At 54.1% G+C, this 19,703-nt stretch overlaps 1 protein-coding gene across 6 annotated transcripts in view; it reads left to right on the top strand.

The window, feature by feature from the left end:
• hdac4 (histone deacetylase 4) overlaps positions 1–19,703 on the top strand; it is a 90,618-nt gene that overhangs the window by 24,163 nt on the left and 46,752 nt on the right. For 3 of the 6 annotated variants that reach the window (XM_072700915.1, XM_072700916.1, XM_072700917.1), the window contains exon 3: positions 7,176–7,244. The exons of 1 other annotated variant lie outside the window; for it this stretch is intronic. In XM_072700915.1, the coding sequence (XP_072557016.1) occupies positions 7,176–7,244 (69 nt within the window). Of the gene's footprint in view, positions 1–6,972; positions 7,245–18,666; positions 18,888–19,703 lie in introns of those variants that run through there. 2 more of the 6 variants (XM_072700918.1, XM_072700920.1) reach the window with 2 other exon arrangements.

Below are 19,703 nucleotides of genomic sequence, written 5' to 3'. Positions count from 1 at the left end.
GTCATCTTGTGCTGCGTCCGGGGGGGGGGGGGGGTACATGCTGGTAGCAGTGTGGAGCCCCCGACGGACACCCCTCATCCCACTGACACCTAAGGAAGGACGGGCAGCCACTCAGAGCGCTTTAACGAAATTTCTGCCTGTGTTTTTCCCGCCCACGTTGACGTACCGTCTCGGCAGGGATTTGCCGGCGTGGGGCTCGGCTCCGGAGACACGGCGGCTGACGGCAAGCCGCTCGCGTTTCTCTCTGCGTCTTCAGTCAGTCATGAAAGATGCCAGCAGCACTCATTTCTGTTACCTTAATCGCCCCTGATGCATGTTCCCGCCGCCACACGCGTGTCCGCCCACACGTGACAGGAGCTACGCCTTGCGGTGTGTCTCCGAATGCCTCGTACTCCCCCGGATCGCCGGTGGGTGGCTTTTCGGCTCGTACGGCGTTCCGCTAGCCCAGGCTGCTTTTGAAAATTTGGAATTCTTGAAGGACAACCATCGTTTCCTCTTTTTTTGGGAAATGGAATTGCCCTTAGACAGGAAGTCCCACCTCTCATTGTGCCACCCACTCGCAGGGTACGGGGTTCGCTGTGGGGGGGGCGCCCTACAGTGAGAAATGTGCCGTTTGTATCGGCAAATAAATGCTCCACACGCTTCCTGAACGCGCTGACGGACATCACGCCCTAACCTCCCCTCCAAAGAGCTTTGCTCGTATCGCAATCGCTCGCGCAAGGATTGTATTATTGCCTCCAACGGGCTCATTTTCCCAGCCTGAAAAGGGTCATTAAGTTAGAGCCTGTTATTAGTGCTAGCTTAGCCGGACAAAGACATTCTTGTTTAATTGTGCCGCCGCAGAAGCTGATCCGGGGTGTGTTAACCGGCTTTATAAAGCCCCCCCCCCCCGTGACAGCGCGCTGCGTCCCCCCCCCGGCGCCGACTCAGGCCCATTTGCATCCCACCCCCCTCTGCCTTTATGACCCATGTGACGTGACAGCGCCCCCTCTCTGTACCCTAAACGCGTTTACACCCTTAACGCCTCCAGGGACAGCCATCCATCTCGACGGTCGTGTCCTTCCATGACGGACCAATATAAGGCCCACCTAAACGCGGTCCTAATTCACGTCCCATTAACAGCGCCGGTATGTAAACAGGTTTGCGTTCGTTAAGCCTCATTCTTGCCTAGAGGTCCTGCTGTAATTGTTCTAGTGCCATTTAAAAGACCCTCTCTGCAGCAGAGAGGCATGTAATGGACCATTACGCCGGGGACTCGATCGCTTTACGCACACCTGAATTATTCAGCTGTCCCCAAATAAACACACATTTTAAAACGTTTCCATGAATCGATACGGTGGTTCCCCGTATCCTAGACGCGGTGTGTGCTCCGGTATAACTCAAACCACACGTTTTACGGCAAAACACTCTCGAGGTTCTTGTGGTAGGTCTTCATGTCCTGGCGAGAGAGCACCAGAATTACCTAGAGGGGATGATGGCAGTTTTTAACATGCGTGCAGCGTTTTTTTAATTATTAACTTTGGACTCCTGCTAATAACCTTGTGTCACGACGCACTGCTGCCAGATTGATACAGATCCTTCCCCGACGGCTCTGGAAGCAGCCTGCCAACCTGCCGTTGGTGCGCTTGGACAGGTGCCCCCTAGTGGCGCCATCCATTGAGCGGGTTACACCTCTGTCCAATTCCATGCATGGCTCAGTGTCCATTTTAGTGAGGCATCCATCATCTTCCTGCACCTTCAAGCAAGGACCCTCCACCATTTCAGAGCATCTCCTCCATCTGAGATCACCCCCTCCCCTCCCCCGCGTACTCCCTGCTCCAGCGTCTCTCCTGGATCGAGCATTTGTTTCTCAGCCTGTGGCGACGAGAGAGACTGTTATGGGGCCGGCATCCTGGAACGGAGATGATCGTAAGGGTTAATGGGCCCCCTCTGAATCACAATCATGGCAAGTAACTGGAGCAGCATCTGGGAAAAAAGAAGCCCATTTAGGAATAATCGTTGCGGCGGCGTGGGTTATGATAATGTGGGGGGCTGTCAGGGTGCTTCGCCGGCCCGCTAATGGCTGTCATCTGAGCCCCCGATTAGAATAACCTTCCTCTCTCTGCCACTCACACCCGCTTGGCAGCCCCTCTCTGCCCCCGCTCCGCCACCCCCCACATTCTGCCCCCTTCTCAAAATATCCCTTTCCCCCATTTGTGGCCCTATCGATTGGGATGATTTGTGGGGGGTGGCTGGGGGGGCGGCTGGGCTGCTCTCTTTTCCTGGGAATTAATACACAAATCTTTGAAATTGTCCTTTTAGGAATAAATAGACACGGTGCAGAACTGACCCCTAACCCCCCCCCCCCCCCCCAATTCTGCCATTCAGGGTTTCCGCAGCTGTCTCTCTCTCCCCAGTGCTCTGATGACTGTTTTTTATCGCCCCCCCCCACCCCCCAGTGAGGGATCTCGAATTTCCAGGTTATTAATTCCTCTGCTGGGGTGGGGCTGCCTGCTAGCTGGCCAAATGTCTCCTATCTGCTTACCGTCCCCAAGGAAACGGCCTGGAAACACACACCCCCCCCCCCTCCCCGAAGAACTGGCTCCCCAGTCGCTGCAGGGCCAGGGCAGTGCTCCCCCCCCCCCCCCCCCCATTGGGCCTTGCTGGCTTCTAAGTGCCTGTTAAGTAGCTTTTTAATATGGCTGGAACATGTGTAAGTGGCCGTAGTCGGAGAGTGTAAAAGGGCTCCGGGATAACAAAGCGCCGCCCCAGTGGCCGGGAGCTGCGTCTGCGCCGGACCCTGAGTGTCCTCGCGCAGCTCGAGTGCGCTGCTGGGCCCGGAGCGTCAGCGCTGGAGTATTCCGGCGTTATCTGGCCCAAGGTCCTCTTCAGTCGAGAGCATGCTGGGGGCCGGGAGGGGGTTTATGGGGGGGGGGCTCTCAGTACCACGCTCCCTCCCCCTTGGATCAGAGCAGAGCTAGAACGAGTATCCGTGCCCATCACTGTCTGGAGTTGCCGTGTTCTCCTGGGACAGAGCGAGGTGGATGGTCTCCCTCCCTTCGGAGTTTAGAGAGTAGAGCTGAGCTAGATTCAGGGGAGGCACCTGTACCCCCATATTTTATTTGGCTTCATTCATTACCCCCAAAAAAGTTGTGTGTGTGTGTGTGTGTGTGTGTCCCACCACCCACATCAAACTCTTTCTTACACTCATGGCTGGATGGACGTTTTCCTGAGTTGGATCATCTCCTCCTGTGTAGACGGACGGCTTTGTAGTAACTCTGCTCGATCTTCTCTGAGGCGTAGCTGATGACAGAGAGCCTGTGAAAGGTCTCTGCTCTGTTTTAAATTAAAATTGGGTGGGTGGTCTCTACTCCAAAGCTCGTCCCTCCCTCCCCGTCCGCCCGAAGAACGTTCCGGAAGGCGATCCTGAGGACGTTGGACCCGGGCTGTAGGAAGCAGCTGGGCCGCTCTCTCACATCGGCAGGTGTGAGCGGGGGCTGCTGGTGCGAGCGGGTTGGGGGGGGGGGGGGGCTCAGCAGGCTGCTGGCGGTGGGCCGTCAGCCTCTTCCTGCCAATCGCCGGCCCTCCCTCCCTCCCTATCCTGCCAGTAGCTGCCACTCGCCGGAGCCCCCAGGGTGCCTTGTGACGTGTGCGTGGTGTGGGTGGCTGGACGGGGAGTGGCAGTGGCCCCTTGAACCACATTCCCAGGCAGGAGGTGCTGTCCCTTTAAGGAAGGTGGAAACACCGGGGGGCGGGGGGGGGGGGGGGTCACTTCACGTTATCCGCACAGCGTGTCGGACGCAGCACGGCTTTGCTTGTTTTTTCAAATCACGTGGCCCCCCCCTGTGCAGCAGTAAGTCTAGCAGACTGGCCGAAATGGTTGCCCTTCTCCCCCCCGCATCATAAAAGTGGGATGACCAAGGTGACCTTGTGTGAAATGCTCGTGGGGGGGTGTTGGTATCACACCAGAGGGATTCTGGGACTCGTCAGGATGAAGCACTGGAAGGTCTGCTTCCCAGTTCCTGCAAGGGCCCTGTGCAGAGGTCGCCTGGGGGGCCGCTGATGTAATTAGCAGCATCCTCTCGGATGGGGGAGACCGCCAGCGCATTCTGTACCCTGTGGAGGCGGGGCCTCGGGGTGGGAAACACAAATGGGCGGGGCTTGTCTTCTTTCATCCAATGAAACTGCCCAGCGGTGTTTGTGATGTCAGGAGAACCCAGCGTCAGGCTGCCTGGTGATTTCAGCCCCGTTTTTCTGCCAGTGGGGGGGGGGGGCACCCTCTCGTGTGTCTGCAGCCAAATGCTGCCCCCTTGCACATGCTTACCGGAGATTAATGTGGAACCTGCTGTTCTTTGAATACCCCACTGCTGGTCCTTAAAGATTTATTTAGTTTTATTTTTCTTTTGGTTCTTCGCCCTCATAGCCTGAACCTCCGGCTGATCCTGTCATTCCCGAAAATCTGCTGATCTCAACAACGACGCCCCAGTCATTATCCTCGCTGACATCATTCCCATACAGGTGCTTATCAGCCAATCATCACAGGGAATCACTCCAACTTAGATTACCCACCAACGAGCTCCCTAAAAAGAGGAGTGGATCAGAACCGAGAACTCGGGCCGCCCACCGTCACCTAGAATATAAATTCCTGTGTAATCAGGTGCAGCATATGAACGCAGTTGAAATGCAACGTAATCGCAATATCGAAGAACCTAGTAAAACTACCATTTTGAGAAAGAAATGTATATTTTAGCAGGAAGTGATTGACATCAGTGTATGATTTTAAAGCATTTAAAGGAAGTTAACCAGCAGCTGGCAAGCTGGGCTGGTTTTGGCCGGGGACGACGTCGCACCTTTGGGCGTGTCCCAGCTTTAAATTCATTAATTAGTCATTGATTGGATTAGAGGACTAATCGGCTGCCTTCTGCTGTGCAGAATCTGCTGGAAAGTGGCCCGTGCTGTGAATGACTCTCACCTGCAGGGGGCAGCTCATAGTATGGCTTGATTGAAATTATGCGCAGGCACTGTGACTCCTCCTTTTGTCTTCAAACCTCCTGTTCGATCTCAGTTTGTATGAAGCCCTCAGAGTGGCAGGCCGCTGAGCGCAAATGCAGGCCCCTCCTCCGCCGGCCTGCATTCAGCACCCTCCTCCTTGGCCACTCCGTCTCCCCGACCCGGAGATGCGCGGCGCTCTCCCGGCTAATTAAAATGCCATTACGGTGCCGGCATCGGGGCCGCTGGATCCAGGGAGAGTTCCAAAAATAGAACGGAGAGGGAAGAGCGCCGCGGACGTGCCCGGGCTGCACAAACCGCTCTGCACACCGCGCCGCGCTCCTCGCTGCCCCCGCTCGCCGACTCCCTCCAGCCTTTGCTACTCCCCCCCCCGTTGTCATTTTCTTATTTGACTTGGGGGTGTGTTGGGGGGTGGGGAGGGAGCTGATGAATATTCCATTTTCCAGGCTTGGCCATGTTTTAATCATGACCTCAGCCTGGATCACCCATCAAAATAGCGTGGCAAAGCCTGTCCGCCCCATCTCCCCATCTGTCTGCTATATGTGGGGGTCTTGCCCCCCCCCCCCCCCCCACTTGCCACCCCTCTCGGCTCGTCACAGAAGGAAGTGCTGGCAAGTACGTCCTGGTCTGCTTCACTTTTTGCGGCGTGCAGCCTCTGCAGGGCAAGGCAAAACCTCAGTAATGTTTCCGCCGACCGCGGCTTCAGCCCCACTGTCCGCAGGGTGAGTACTTAACGGCTGCTTACGATCGTCAGACACGCAGTGATCACAGCAACACTCTCATTTGTTAGCGGTCTGGCTCGGACCTATTCACTTTCTTGCCGTCCGCCTTTACAGAGAGACAAGCTCGCCGCCCAAAATAAAAGTGCCTCTTTGGCCTCGTCGCCTGGGCCCCCACACTGTCCATCCCGCAGACGTGATCTGACTCCGTGGGAAAGTTTTGCCAAACTACTGGGGGAGGCAGAAAGCCCAGATTTTGGTGGGCTGTCTTTGGGATACCATGAGGTAGAGGGTTCCACACACATTTGGTGGGCGGAAGACAGGCGTCTCGTCCTGCCTGACGTATGCACCCCTGCTCCCCATCGTGTGTGTGATGGTCTCTCTGGGTCTTTGCGTCCCCCCCCCCTCTGGAAAGGGCCCCTGCCCCTGCTTTCCCAATTGTATATAATTTCAGATAAATGCTTCTGCTAAATACGTAAAATGTAAATAGATGGGTATGATCTGGGCGTTTTGGGAGAACCTCACTGTCATCGTGATGGTTTCCCCCTGAAACAGCTTCATGCTCCTGTGGACCCCTGGGGGGTCACCTGGGGGGGGGGGGGTCTGCTGATTTGAAATGTTCTTTTACTGGGGGTAGGAGGGGGATATCTGAGTATCTGTGCCTGTGTGAGAGGGGCTGCTTTCCGTGACCTGCTGGTTCTGTCATGGCTTCCCGGTCCAGCTCCGGACTCTGCTCACGATCGCGGGAAAACGACGCATCTCCCTGTTTGTGGTACAAATGCTTCGCTCTGTCGTGTGCATGCACTCATGCGTCCATGTCCGCTTTTTGCATGCTGATGTTCTCCTCCATCTCTCCTACAGCCCCTCCCTCCATCTCTCTCTCCCTCCCCACCCTCACTCTCCCTGCCAGCTATTTATAGCTGCATCTTCCCAGGCCCTGCTGCTCCAGCAGCCTTTTCATGTTCCCTCCATAATTACCGCCGCTGCTCTCCCTTGCCCTCCGCTCCGGTGCCCGTGGAGGTGGGGGGAGGGGGTATCTCGCTCCGTGTTGCGTTAGCGTGAGTCGTTTCACGCATTGGGTTTTATTTCCATGTGCGTGTCACTATCACTCCCCCTGCCCCGCCCCCTGCCTCCCTCTCTGCGTCTCTCACAGTTACCACACGGAGCCAATAACGGGCTAGTGTAACGAGCGGCCCCTGACGCTGACGGACGCGTAGCGGAGGCGCGGCTCTCCGTCCCGCCTCCCTCGCTGGCTCCTAGGAGGATTTAAGCTTCGCCCGCGCAGAGCCGCGTCCGTTAATCGCGAGCCCTTTGTCTTCGGCGCCGGAGGGCCGGCCCCTGCCAGCGGGCCGGGATGGGCTTCTCACACGGATCTGGCGTGGGCGCTTAGCGTCTCCGCGCCGGCGAAGCCTCGCTCCCCAATGCTGCGGACTATATTTGAAGCGGAGTGCTCTCTCTCTCCTGCAGATGGACGTCCCGGCAAAGACCAGTCCCTGCAGCTTCTGAAGCCATCTGGACTGAACCACATTCCTTCTGGTAAGAGCCTACATTACCCACGTTACCCCCCCCCCTCCATTTAATCCCCCCCCCCCCCCCATTCTGCTTGTCGACGTGCACCGTGGACCTTGCCAGGTCACGCCCGTCCGGCAGCCGCGCCGAGATCCGAGGAGCTTTTATGAATGAATCGCCATCGAGCTCGTTAAGCTCACCAGGCTCGTTAAGCTCGTTAGCAAGCGTGCCCGGCTGAGCGCTGCCCCTGCTTCCTGCATCCCGTCGCCATGCCGATATGGCGTCTCCGAGACCGCTGTCCGGTTTCAGTTTGGACGCGGGGATAAAGTCCTCTTGGGCGTGTGATGATCCTGAGGGCGCATTGGACCCATTGAGGCGGACTGGGCTCCCGAAAGCTGTTGGGTGCTCTGATCGGATGAGGGCTGAGGATGCCGGAACATTCTGTGTTTTTCTTCTAGTTGTTTTCTTGGACACAAGCAAAAAAAATTGATGGAACCTTCAGCTTCTGCCTGACATGTTCCAAAGCCATTTACTGGTGACTGCTGTCCTTCACGTTCAAAACCTCCCCGGGCAGGAAACAGATGGGACCTGCAAGCTGTTTGCGACCTGGCTGGCTTGCAGGCTTTCTCCCCCTCCCCTTACCCCCCCCCCCTCTTTTTGCTGGATTAGTCCCGGTTGAGTATGTGCCTTGAAGCAGGCAGTTATCCGTTTGCGGTCCGGCTCGCAGCGAGACCCTAACCTGCGTGGGTCGCCACGGCAGTGCGGCAGCCTGAGACCATTCGTACTACTGCCCTCGGTCGGGTGGCACAGTGCTGCTTGTTGGTGTCGCGCATTCAAAAAGCGCATTCGGAAATGCCTCCCGCTTCGGGGATGAGCGTCAACCCTGTTATGAGTTTGTCAGCCCCTGTATATACACACACACACACACAGATAGACACAGGCACGAAGACACTCAGAGGCACGCATACACAGACACACAAATGCAGTGATGATCTCGGTTCGCTCAGCACCATGTGTATGTCTGTTTAGGCTCGGAGCTGGTTGGGGGGAGGGGGGATGTATCCCCTGTGCGGTACAACTTCCCTTAAAAGGATCACGTCTGGCTGAGGGATTCTCAAAGGTCGACCAGGAGCCTTTGATTCATAGCCACAAAGGGGTCCATCCTAGGATGGACTGAGGTCAGCCACCAATCAGATCCGGAGTTTTGTCCGAGGCCCGATCCCAGTATGTGGAGGAGGCAGTCCTCCGCGGCAGAGCACATTAGGCGGGAGCGGGAGGCGAGTGCAAGGAGGCGGCACTGCGGTGGCAGCCGTGGGATGTCGTCCGTCAGATTTCACGGGAACATCGGAAACGAGTCCCAGCCGTTCCTCCCGAGGGCTGTGAAAACACATGTTCGCACAGCGCGGGAAGTGGGCCGAAACTCGGGTACAGAGAGAGAGCGAGAGAGAGAGAGAGCACGGGTGGGGGGGGACGGGTGGGGGGGGAGAAAAACAGGCATTGAATTTTTATAGCCGCACTGGAAAAGCCTTGACCCAGCCGCTTGCGGTTTCCTTCTGTGAAAATAACGGCCTTTTGGAGAATGTGAGCTGTCCTGCGGAAAGTTCTACATGAGTCACTCCTACCGCTGGCCTGTGCTCCCACAGCGCCTCCACCGTCCTGTGGCTGCCTGTTTACTTTTTTTCTGCCTCCTTCACCACTGTGGCATGGTCTCAGTCTTCTGGTTTTGTTATGAGTCTCAGTCTTCTGTTTGTGTGATGAGTCTCAGTCTTGTTCTTGTATCATTGCTGTTCTTCAGTCTGTGTCCCGTCTCTGTCACCACTCACAGTTTCGGTGTCTTGTCTCCATCTCCTCACCTCCCGCGGTCTCGGAGTCCCGTCTCTCTGTCACCTCTCATGGTCTCGATGTCCTGTCTCCATCATCTTCCGTGCTCTCGATGTGCTGCTGTGAATTTTATCTGCAGTTATTCCATTTCTTCCGCATCTTTCATATTTTGTCATCGGGAGGAACATGAATTGAATACGTAGATGAGCTTGTCGCTGTCTTTAGACACCCACACCATGCTGCCTGAAAACTGGTTTGCTCAGAATAAACATTTAGCTAGTTCATAGTTCATGCTGTTTCCAAATGCACACTTTTAAAAGTCAATGACTTTTATTAACTATATTTTTTGATGCATATTTTCAGTTGAATTTCATTATTAGCGGTTTTTAAAATGCGCAAGTAAAAAATTTTAATGTAGGATTTCATGCATAATGGTAAAACTACGTTCATATTAATTAGCCAAAGTAAATTGTGCTCCCTACCCACAAGAAATGGAATGAAGACAAAAATATGTACATTAGTGTGTCTGTGTATGCATGCCTCTGAGTGTCTGCGTGCCTGTGTCTGTGTGTGTGTGTGTGTGCATGTGCGTGTGTGTTTGTGTGTTTGTGCGTGCACGCGCACGTGTGTGCATACTTTTGGGCTCCAGTTCTCCCCGAGTAGAATACCCCCCGCTCCTTGTAGGCAACAGTCTCCTGCGTCGGACCAGGCCATCTTGGCATTGTCACTCAGGACAGGCCACCAGACCACACCTTGGTCAGACTGTTTGTCTTCGGTGCAGATATGGAGGGGAAAAACGGATGGAACCTCCACTCTTCGTCTAGGCCTTGCGGCCCCAAAGTGCCCCCCCTAGTGGCAGTCTGTTCTGGCCTTCTCCTGTGTCACCTCTGTCCCCATCCTCTTCCACCCTTTTTCTGCCTTGTTTGCCACAATCTGGATAATATCGAGAAAACCGCAGGAGAGGCTGACGTAGGGGATTAATACTTTACAGTCGGGATGTTGAGTGAAATCGAGGGCTGTGAGACCAGGTGTGTTTGGTACGTCACCGACGCCGGGAAAGCTGACTGCAGTGTAATGACAGCGATCCCACGGAGGCGCCTCTCGACATGCTGGGTGGCCAGGAGAAGCGAGGCGACCCCTAACCGGGAAACGGCAGGAGATTCCGTCAGCGAAGGCCTGTCATCTGTGGCCTTTCCTGTTCCTGCTGCACCGGCCAGTTTAACCTCATACCTGGTTTGAGTCGAACGGCTGCTGCAGTTGGATCCAGCTGCCCGGAGACGGGTGGAAGCTTCCTTCATTGATGAGGGCTTCAGTGTCCTGTGTCAGTCTCCTGATAAGATGAAGGACCGCTTCTCTGGGCTGAGTGTGTTCATGAGGGACAGGGGTGTTGTGGGCTGGCTGTCCTTGGCGTGGGGCAGAGTGCTTTTGGCTATTCATAGGTGAACACTGGCCAGCGGACAGCATCTTCAGCCTGGCTGAGGTCAGAGTGCTGTCTTGGGGTGTTTACAGTTTGCAATATCCCTATGAGAGTGAAAAGCAAAAAACTAAAAATGCACAATGACTTTTGTTTTGTTTAGTTACTTAGGGTTAAGGTTAGGGTTGGGGAGTTGTTAAGATTGTCATTGTTGGGATTTGGGTTATGCCCGTAGAAGTGAATGGACAGTCCACAAAGATATGAATGTGTGTGTGTGTGTGTGTGTGTGTGTGTGGGAGGGCTATTAGGAGCCTAGAATTACTCCAGCACAGGTACTGTTATGAATTCTCAGGACACTCTTCAGTTGGGTTTCTTAAACAGCCAATGATGATGACCCCCCCCCCCCAGGCTGTGAAAGCCCTTAATTCTACTCTATTTTAAAAGGACAAGACACTCATATTGCGTGGATCTTAAGGCTCACCGGATCTATCCTCGGCACGGGGGGTGAGGGGTGGCACAACAAATTGGCAGGATGTTCGGCATTCAGAGGTGATTTTGGCTAAGCCGCTCGGTCAGACGGCTAACGGGCTGGGGGGGGAGGGGGTTACCTTTCAGAGAGCCGGTACATGCCAGCTTTGGGACCCCCGATTTTCCAGCCCTCCACTGCGTCGCCGTTCTCTGTGCTGTGCCTGTAAGCCGCGTTGCGCAGTCCTGGAAGCCCGGCTCGTGCCGGCGGGTTTTTTCTGCTATACAGCGCCGAAAGCGTTTCTCAGCTGAACCGGCGCGGCTTCTCTCTCCTACTGGACAGGACTGCTGAGCGGGTGCCAGGCCCGCAGATGGCCTGCAGTAGGCACCCCCGCGCGCTTGGCGCCCCGAGCTGGCCCGGCCACCGCGAGGCAGATGCTTCGTTCTGTCCGGCACGGCGGGGGAGGGGGCTATGTGGACCGAGCGGCAGCCGTCGAGGAACGGACCTGGACTCCGTGTCCGGCGGCATCCTCTCGACCTCCAGGTGAACTGGAGACACCGCAGCCCCACCCCCCCCCAGCTGATAGAGATCCACTGCATCCTTGCACCCCCCATACACACTCTTTATCAGCTCTTGGTTCAGGCTGGTTTGTCTGGGCTGGTCCTACCAATTATTGGATAGAGGTGAGTTCTGGGAGGTCAGCAGTCTGTGTGGATCCAGGCACATGCAGAGCACGGGGGGGGGGGGTTCTCTTGTAACTGGCGCCAGGAGGTAGGGGAGTCTGACGTCAAGTGGGCGGGGTGAGTAAGGCTTGGCGGTTCTGTGGCATGCTCCACGCGTGCTGGAGCACGTCTCTCTGGGGGGGGGGGGGGGGGAGCGTGACGCCCTGGCTAGACTGCGGGGCCGCTTTTCCGGGGCTCTCCGCTTACTCTTCCTCTGATCCTGTCGTCTGTTGGCTCTTGCCGCTTCGGGGGCGAGCATGTGTCCATCGCCGGGACCTCGGTAATCCCGATTCCTGGCAGTGCCTGCACCGTGCTGTGAGCGCTCGCTGGCCATAGGGTCCAGAACTTTGCAGTAAAGCAAAAGATGTCAATGATCTTTTGCGTTTTTTTAGCCCGTTCCACTGTTCCTATTTTTGAATTTTCATCATTTTCACTTTTAACCTGGACTTTATTCAGTTTTACTTACTAACTTAATACAAGGCATGGAGTTCCTGATCTTTTGGTCTTAGATGCTAGTCCTAAATGACTGCGCCATCTAGTGGCAGAGTGGTAAAGGTACTTCAGAGCTACTACAGCTAATGTGACCCCTCCCCCACACTCCAATGAACTGCGTTTCCCAGCAGTACCTAGTATATTCACTTGCGCCGTTATGGTGATATCAACAAGGTTGATGGAGGACATTCGGGCACCCACCTGGCGCTCTTATAATTATTCACTGCACGTTTGTACCCTTCATCACATCAGACTCCGCTTTGACCACTTCTCCCCCCCCCCCTTCACCCATCTGGCATGTCTGCCCCTCGTTGGCTGGCTGGCAGGTGAGTCAGCACAAGGTCTTTGTGGGACCGGTCGCTAGAACACCCCTCCCTCCAGCCTTGATCGGGGCAGAAAATGCTCCTTGCCAGGTATCAGAAGTTCGGTCTTCAGCCTTCTGAGAGAGAGTGAGGTTCTGAAACGGCTGGACACCTCCTCCATGTGTCAACTGCTACCGGCAGGTTCGGTTTGTGTGATAAATACCTATGGCCATTTCTGTGTGCATTACCGCTAATGAAACCAGGATCAGACAGAAAGGCACGAGTGCCGATCAGAGATGTTACATCAAGCAGCACTGACGATGTCCATGATCTTGGCTTATACCTCGCATGCCTTATATATTTACAGATAGGGTTGACCCTGCTGTGTCCCAGTCAGCAGCCTCTTTCCTGCCGACATGTTTGTTGGAGGTTAAACGGCTCCTTCACGGTGGGACAGCATAACCCTATTTGTTCACCAAGGCACGAGATGCACTGCGTTCTTGTTTTGTTCGGTTTCCCTTTTCGCCTGCCTGTCTGCGGGGGTTCGGAGTCCGGGAGGCTGCAGTACAGCTAGGACTCTCCGTTGAGGTCGGCCTCTAGCTCTGCGTGCTGGCAGGCTCCGCCCACACTGCCCATTGTGAGTGTTAGCGTGCGCTCAGGGGGGTGACCTCTCACTTTTTCCTCTGCCTCCACACTAGCCATCTCCACTGGCTAACACCTGCTCCCCTCCCCCGCCAGCTCGCCTCTACCTGGGCGACTTCTCCTGCCCCCACTTGCGCCCCAGTTCCCCAGAGTGTTGTGGCTGCCTCGGCGCCCCCACCAGTTGACCTCACCCTTGCGACTGTGGACACTTGTAACCCCGGGTAATGGGACACACTCCGCCCAGTCCCTTGAGGTGCTGGGGTTACAGCCCATCCCCCGCGGTTGCCCTTGGTGACCTGGCGTCCCTGGCTTTCCGAGTCCTGTCGTCTGTGCTGTCTGCCCTCATAGCCGAGATCAGGGTGCTGGGAATGCCTGTCGGAATGTGGTCACCATTCCCAGAAAGCACCGGTATTCCCAGCCTGCCATGCAAGCCCCCCCCCCCAGCCTTCCAGGTCTCACGCTGTAAATCTCTGAGTTCCCCACTCTCCTTCCTAATAAAGTGTTTCTTTATTACTTTTTTTTGCACCCATCCATTCTGGGGGGGGGGTAGGAGGGAGACAAACCCAACCTAGATACATTAGACTAAAGTTAGCAGTATATATTATTAACTTTCTGCGCCGGTATTAATCAAATGAGCCTATATTTCACCCCCCCCCCCTCGCTTAATGCGCTGGGTCGTGTTATAATGAAAGGCCTGTGTATCTCGCTGCCGCAGGCTGCCGATGGCCGTCGTGAATGGGATCGCGCCACCCGCTCCATAAATAACACAAATCAATGATAAATAATAAATCATTTACACGTTTGGAGTTCTCCCTTGGACCCTGGGGGATGGGAAAGATGTGGGGGGGGATCAGCTCTCAGTGTTTCAACTTGCTGGCTGCGCACTATGGAGATGCGTGTCTGTGTATATATATATTTTTTTCTCTCTCATGGGGGTTGCCCAAGTCCCTGTTTTTTTTTCTTTGTTTAGTGTTTTTTTCCCTCCCCCATGGACCTCATTACTTATTGATCCCATGATGTCCGCGCTCTCACCCCTCTGGCGTTGATGTTTAAGGGGTACCTTGCATTCCTTTGGCAGGTGATTGAGTATCGTTCACACTGGAAACATCGGGGGCAGGCTGAGGGTGGGGGGGGGGGGGGGGGTGGTTCTGTGGATCGTCCAGGGAAACTTGTCACTTCTACATCAGAAAGGGTGCGGAATTTTCTCTGCTTTTTTGATGTGAGGAAGGACTTGGCTTTTCTCCCTCCGCTTTTGGGATGCGGTTTGTTGTTTGAGGTCTTTGTCGTGGTCCAGAAGAGTCCAGTGCAGGCGAGTCGAGCTTTGACCTTTCACGCTGTGGCATGTTTCACGTTCTGTTTGTTTCATCCGCGACCCCGGGGCCCAGACGGGTCGGGGTCGTTCCTTAACCATTGCTTTACTTTTTTTGTTTTTTTTTTTTAATTGATGCATGGCGCTCATTGATTAATGCAGCTAAACGCGCCATCGATCACCATCCCCGACGTGGGTCCCCATGGTCAATGGCCCCGCCCACCTGCTTCCATGCCCCCCCCTCTTTTCCCACCACGGCTAGAGTTCGTAAACAAACAGCGCAGCTGTGCGCCGAAACTCCTCCCCCACAGTCACCACCGAGGTCACCAAGGGAAACCCCAAGTGGTGCCGCCCCCTCCACAGTCCTGTCAGCAGGTTTCCCCCCAGGTGCTCGCTGGGGGTGGGGGTGTTCCTTTTGAGAGCTGCTCCTAGTGCTCGACAGCCCCGATTCATCACTCCGTTAATTGTTGTGCTTATGGAATCGTTAGCAGAGGGTTTTCTCCTCAAACATGTTTAATTAGTGTCATTATTCAAGAGGCACTTCATAATTACCAGCCTTCTCTGACAAGGTGCTGGCGGAGGGGGGAGGGGGGAATGCCCTTTGAACTCACGGGTACAATGACTGTGAAGGGTGCCCCCTGCTGGCCGCCCGAGTTTCTTCCAGCAGGGCCCCTTGGCGGCGATCGATCATTCGTCAAGCGAGCCCTGTCAAACTCGCCATTTTTGTGACTCCGTAAACTCTTCCCGAATGCCGGGTCCCGCGCCCTGCATTTGCTTATGTATGCAATAATAATCGCTGAACACGGAAATTGTAAGACGCAGGGTTTGCCGGACGTGCCGCAGCGTGCCTGGAACTTCATAAACACTCTTCCGGCTTTTATTTTTGGGATGGGAGCGAGCTGTTCCCTTTAGCTAACCAAGTCAGCTAGTTGCATCGCCAGGTTGCCGGATAGCTGTCCAGTCGGAGAGCAGTTTGTTCCTTTTTTTTTTTTTTTTCTGCATAAAATTTTCCCTTTTTCCTCCTTATCTCTCCAGCAGCAGTATATACCATTACCATTACTCAAGTCACATATTTTGCATGTGGGCTCCTGAAGTTTGGAGCCCCCTGTTGGCCACAAACAGTCACTACAATGTGTGGGAGGTTGTGGGGCAAAGTGACTTTTTGATTGGGACCGCAGAAACAGCAAACCTGTCCCTGCATCTCTCCATGCTCAGGCTGGCTTGGGTTTGCTCCCTAGCCGTCTCACGCACATGACAGCATGCTCACTCAGATCTTGTCCCCAGGGCTGCCTCACTGTGTTATAAGTCCCTAAAAGCTGTTGGGGGCGCTGTGTGGCTGAGCAACTTAGGGCGCTGTGCCTGTGGTTGGACGGTCGTTGGTTCGAATCTCTGGGTTGGTGGAGTGATTTCCTTCCGGGGACTGACCCTCCTTTCTCTAAAGCACTTGCTAAATGAATAAAATGTCAGGCAGAGGAGTCACTGGACAGGAAGTCACTGGACACGCCCCCTTTAAGGCCCCCCCTGCCCTCAGCTCCGAGCTGTGTGTTGCCATTTGTCATACTTACATGGGTGGTGCAGTGACTCACTTGGGTAAAGCTGCAGCCTCAGACCACAAAGGTTGTGGGTTCGAATCCCCATCCTGGACTCTGTCAGGAGCTTGCTTAACACAGTGAATAGGTCTCCCTAAATTGCTGTGCGTGTGAGTTAGTATGAATGTGTCCCCTGTGATTGACTGGCATCGCACCCAGTGTGGCCCACGTCTCTTCATGACCCTTTACTTCATCAGCAGATGTGGGTGATTGGATGGCTTTTTCATTTACTTATTTTTTTCCATTCATGGCCATTCGTTTGTGGTGTTTTTTTGTTTTGCGGTAATCATGTGTCACGGAGCGGCATTTGTGCATCCTGTAAGGACACAGAGTTCCCACAGAAGAAGCTCCGGCACCTGAGGGGGGGGGCGGCCACGGCCGCGCCTTGTTTGTCAGCTGATTAACGCTCCTGTGAAAGCAGCGGGAATCCGGTTCGGGGGCCACTGGGGCTGGCGGCGGGCCGGGTGAGATCTAATGACTCACCAGCTTTAACCGGGCCGGGCAGCACGGGCAGAGCCATCGATCTGTGCCCCACTAACCAGCTCTGGGGACGGCAGAGCACGTCCTGGGGGAAGGTCGAGCACCCTCACCCTCCACTTAAGTGTTTTTTTACGCTCGTCGTTACAGACTGTAAACATATTTTTGACCACAGGACGAGGTAACTGAACTCTTAAAAGCTGGGAGAACTGGTACTGAGGGGAAGAACTCCAAGCTGGATTAGCCGGATGGATGGATGGAAATAGAGTGGTACCTCCATGGTTCGCAAACTGTGTTTCAGGCCGAAACTTCCCCCGAAAGGGTCCACTGAAAGCACCCCAAAGAACCACCCGAAACATGAAGAGGTGTACATTATGCTCAAGAACAGTTGTCGAATGTATAAAAATCTTGTTGTAGATGTATGTCTTTACTATATCTCTTCAGAGGTCGAATATCTGAAAAAAGAAAAAATATAGAGAGAGAACGTTCTATTATAGCAGTACCTTTCAGTGATTGATAAACATGTTTGTGATGGTTTTTAACAGTCACATATCTATACATAAATTTACAGTACTTCATTAATAATATAAATTATTAGGTAACTCCTATTTAAGTGTTATATTCTCCATTCACACATAGTGGCAACTGCGTATTGTTTTACAGTACAAAGAATTTCATCGCCATACAACACGTCGCATCACGAAATGTATATAAATATGAATATGAATATTCATATGAAAATAATGTACAGTATGTTTTGTGGCTCTTTTCCGTGTTTCGGCGTCTTTCGAGCGACCAGCCCGCCAACAAGCGCATGCTCAGTTGTGCATTGGTCCGCCTTCCGTAACGTATGTTCTCTCTTTCCCTTTTTTGCTCTTTAAGGTTATTTTAATTTAAGTCTATATTCTTGGTCACAGAAAAACATAAAAAATTGAGTGTTTCTGAGGGTTGAATGAATTATTTGTATTTACATTATTTTAAATGGGAAAAATTGATTCGGGTCGCAAACTGCGTCCTCAAACGAATTAAGTTCGTGGGCCGAGATATGACTGTAGTTGTCATGGTTAGGGGGTCACTATTACTATCAACTGTGCACTTTTACTCACATTACAGACCCTGGAGACAGACAACCCCGCCCTCTCAGGGTAAAACCACCCTCTTGGGGGTTAAGACTTCCATTTAATAGGAAAATGTGAAGTCAAAGTATCTTTTGTTGTCACCTACAGATATATGATGCAAGGAATGAGATTCTCAATAAGAACAGTAATAAAAAAGTAGAATATAAGCACTGAGACATATAAACAAGACTTTTTCAGACATTAAGAAATACAGTTAAGGCACCTTATCTAAGGTTTCAGCTGGCAGTTTGCTCTATAAAGCGTAAGTCAGAGTCTCCGTGGAGGACACCTAACTTCTGTGTTTTTATAAACCTCCCTGCTTGTGCTGTAAACACAACGTGATCTTTCTCCTGTGTGTGGTATCCCAGTCGGGTGCGATTCGGTTTAATGGACGGGGACCCGTCAGTCAGGTATTTTTACTGTGGCCTGAGTGTTGTGATATCAGAGTAGTTGCGTGGTTTTAATTCACTTCGCCGAGCCTGGAACCATTCCCGGGAATCGCGGGGCGAGAGGAAGGCGTCACACGTCTGCTCTGTGTCTGTGTCCCTCCCTTATCTGTTCTTGAAGCAGTATCATGAAATATCAGAGCTTCAGGTAAAAATTGGAAGATGGCGTTGATCTTTGGCTTGAGTTCTCCACGCCTTCGCCGGTGTGTTTCCGGGTTTTGTGGAGACAGCTACGCATCCTGTGTGGGAAGATCCTGTGGAGGGATCGACACGGCGTTAATTTGAGAGGTGTGCGCTGTCGGCTGAAGCCCCCAGATCTCAAATCTTTTCAGAAACATGTCACATGTGAACGGTTACCGTAGCGTCCAGGGCTGCAAGCTGGACCGCATCGGCGCAGTGAGGAGTGCTGGGCGAGGAAGCCGGGGCGAGCGGGCGGGCGGGCGAGCGAGCGAGCGGGTGGGCGAGCGAGCGGGCGGGTTAGCGGGCGGGCTAGCGGGGCCAGCCCCCCGATTCAGGAAGCGGGGCAGTGGTGCGTATAAACATTCGGCAAGCCGGAGACTCTGCTCTCTGATGTCACCAGCTGGGAGGGAGGGAGGAAGGGCTGGCGGGGCGAGGGGGGGGGGGGAGCGTAGAGTTAGAGACTGAGCCGGAGGGAAGAAAGCAGAGCAGAGCGAGACGGAGCGAGTGCGAGGAAGACCAAGAGATAGAGAGGGCAAGCTAGTAAGAGAGGAGCAGGCAGGCTGGCTGTTATTATACGCCACTCACTGGATCTGTTTCCTTCACAACCCGCCCCCCCCCCCCAACCCCTGAGAGTGAACTCAGTACGGACGGTACCCCAGCGCCTCGGCCTGCCAGGACGGCTGCACCGATGGGTAGGGCTCCTCCGGCTTCGTCGCCTATCCCTCTGTGGGTTGCCTCTGGCAGCTCGGCCACTCCTTGGGGGGTGAGGAGGCTGGCTGCAGGGTGTGTGTGTGTGTGTGTGTGGGGGGGTGTGTGTGTGTGTGTGTGTGTGTGGGGGGGTGTGTGTGTGTGTGTGTGGGGGTGTGTGTGTGTGGGGTGCTGGAAAGGGGCAGTGAATGTGACCAGCTCAGAAACGTGACGAGTGTATCCTTCAGCATGCTTGTGTGTGTGTGTGTGTGTGCCTGCACCGTTGTCTCAGAGCTGGCTGTCTGTACCTTATTACCTCTGATAAGCCGGGGTGAGGCAGGTTTGCGGGGCCAGAATGTTCCTCCTGGTCGCGTCCGCTCGCTGGGACTGGGGGCGCAAGGGTGGGAGGGGAGGGGGTGGGAATGGATTGGGTTACGACAGACCCCTGCCAAGGGACCCGTCCGATCTGCGTTTGTGTGTGTGTGTGTTTGTGTGTGAAGCAGAGAGCAGTATGCAGATTTGGTACAAACTCCTGTAGAGTGCATTTAATCAAGGAACATTTAGGAATAAAGTTTACTTAAAAAATACATTCATGTTGGATGGGATGTTTTATTAGCTGCTGTGTGCAGATTGTTTTCTGTGTGTGTGTGTGTGTGTGTGTGTGTGGACAGGAGGGTACGTCTTTCTTCGGGGGCGACATCAGCTCTGTTTGTCCACTCTGATGCGGTGTACCGGCATGGGACGTAGTGTCCCAGCCAGCATCCCCCCCCCCACAATCCCACGGATGTTATGCCACGAATGGTTGGGCTGTCCTTTTTTTC

The sequence above is a fragment of the Paramormyrops kingsleyae genome, chromosome 16 (genome assembly GCF_048594095.1).
Source record: "Paramormyrops kingsleyae isolate MSU_618 chromosome 16, PKINGS_0.4, whole genome shotgun sequence".
In the NCBI taxonomy this organism is placed as follows: Eukaryota; Metazoa; Chordata; class Actinopteri; order Osteoglossiformes; family Mormyridae; genus Paramormyrops; species Paramormyrops kingsleyae.
This window is presented reverse-complemented; position numbering and strand designations above follow the sequence as displayed.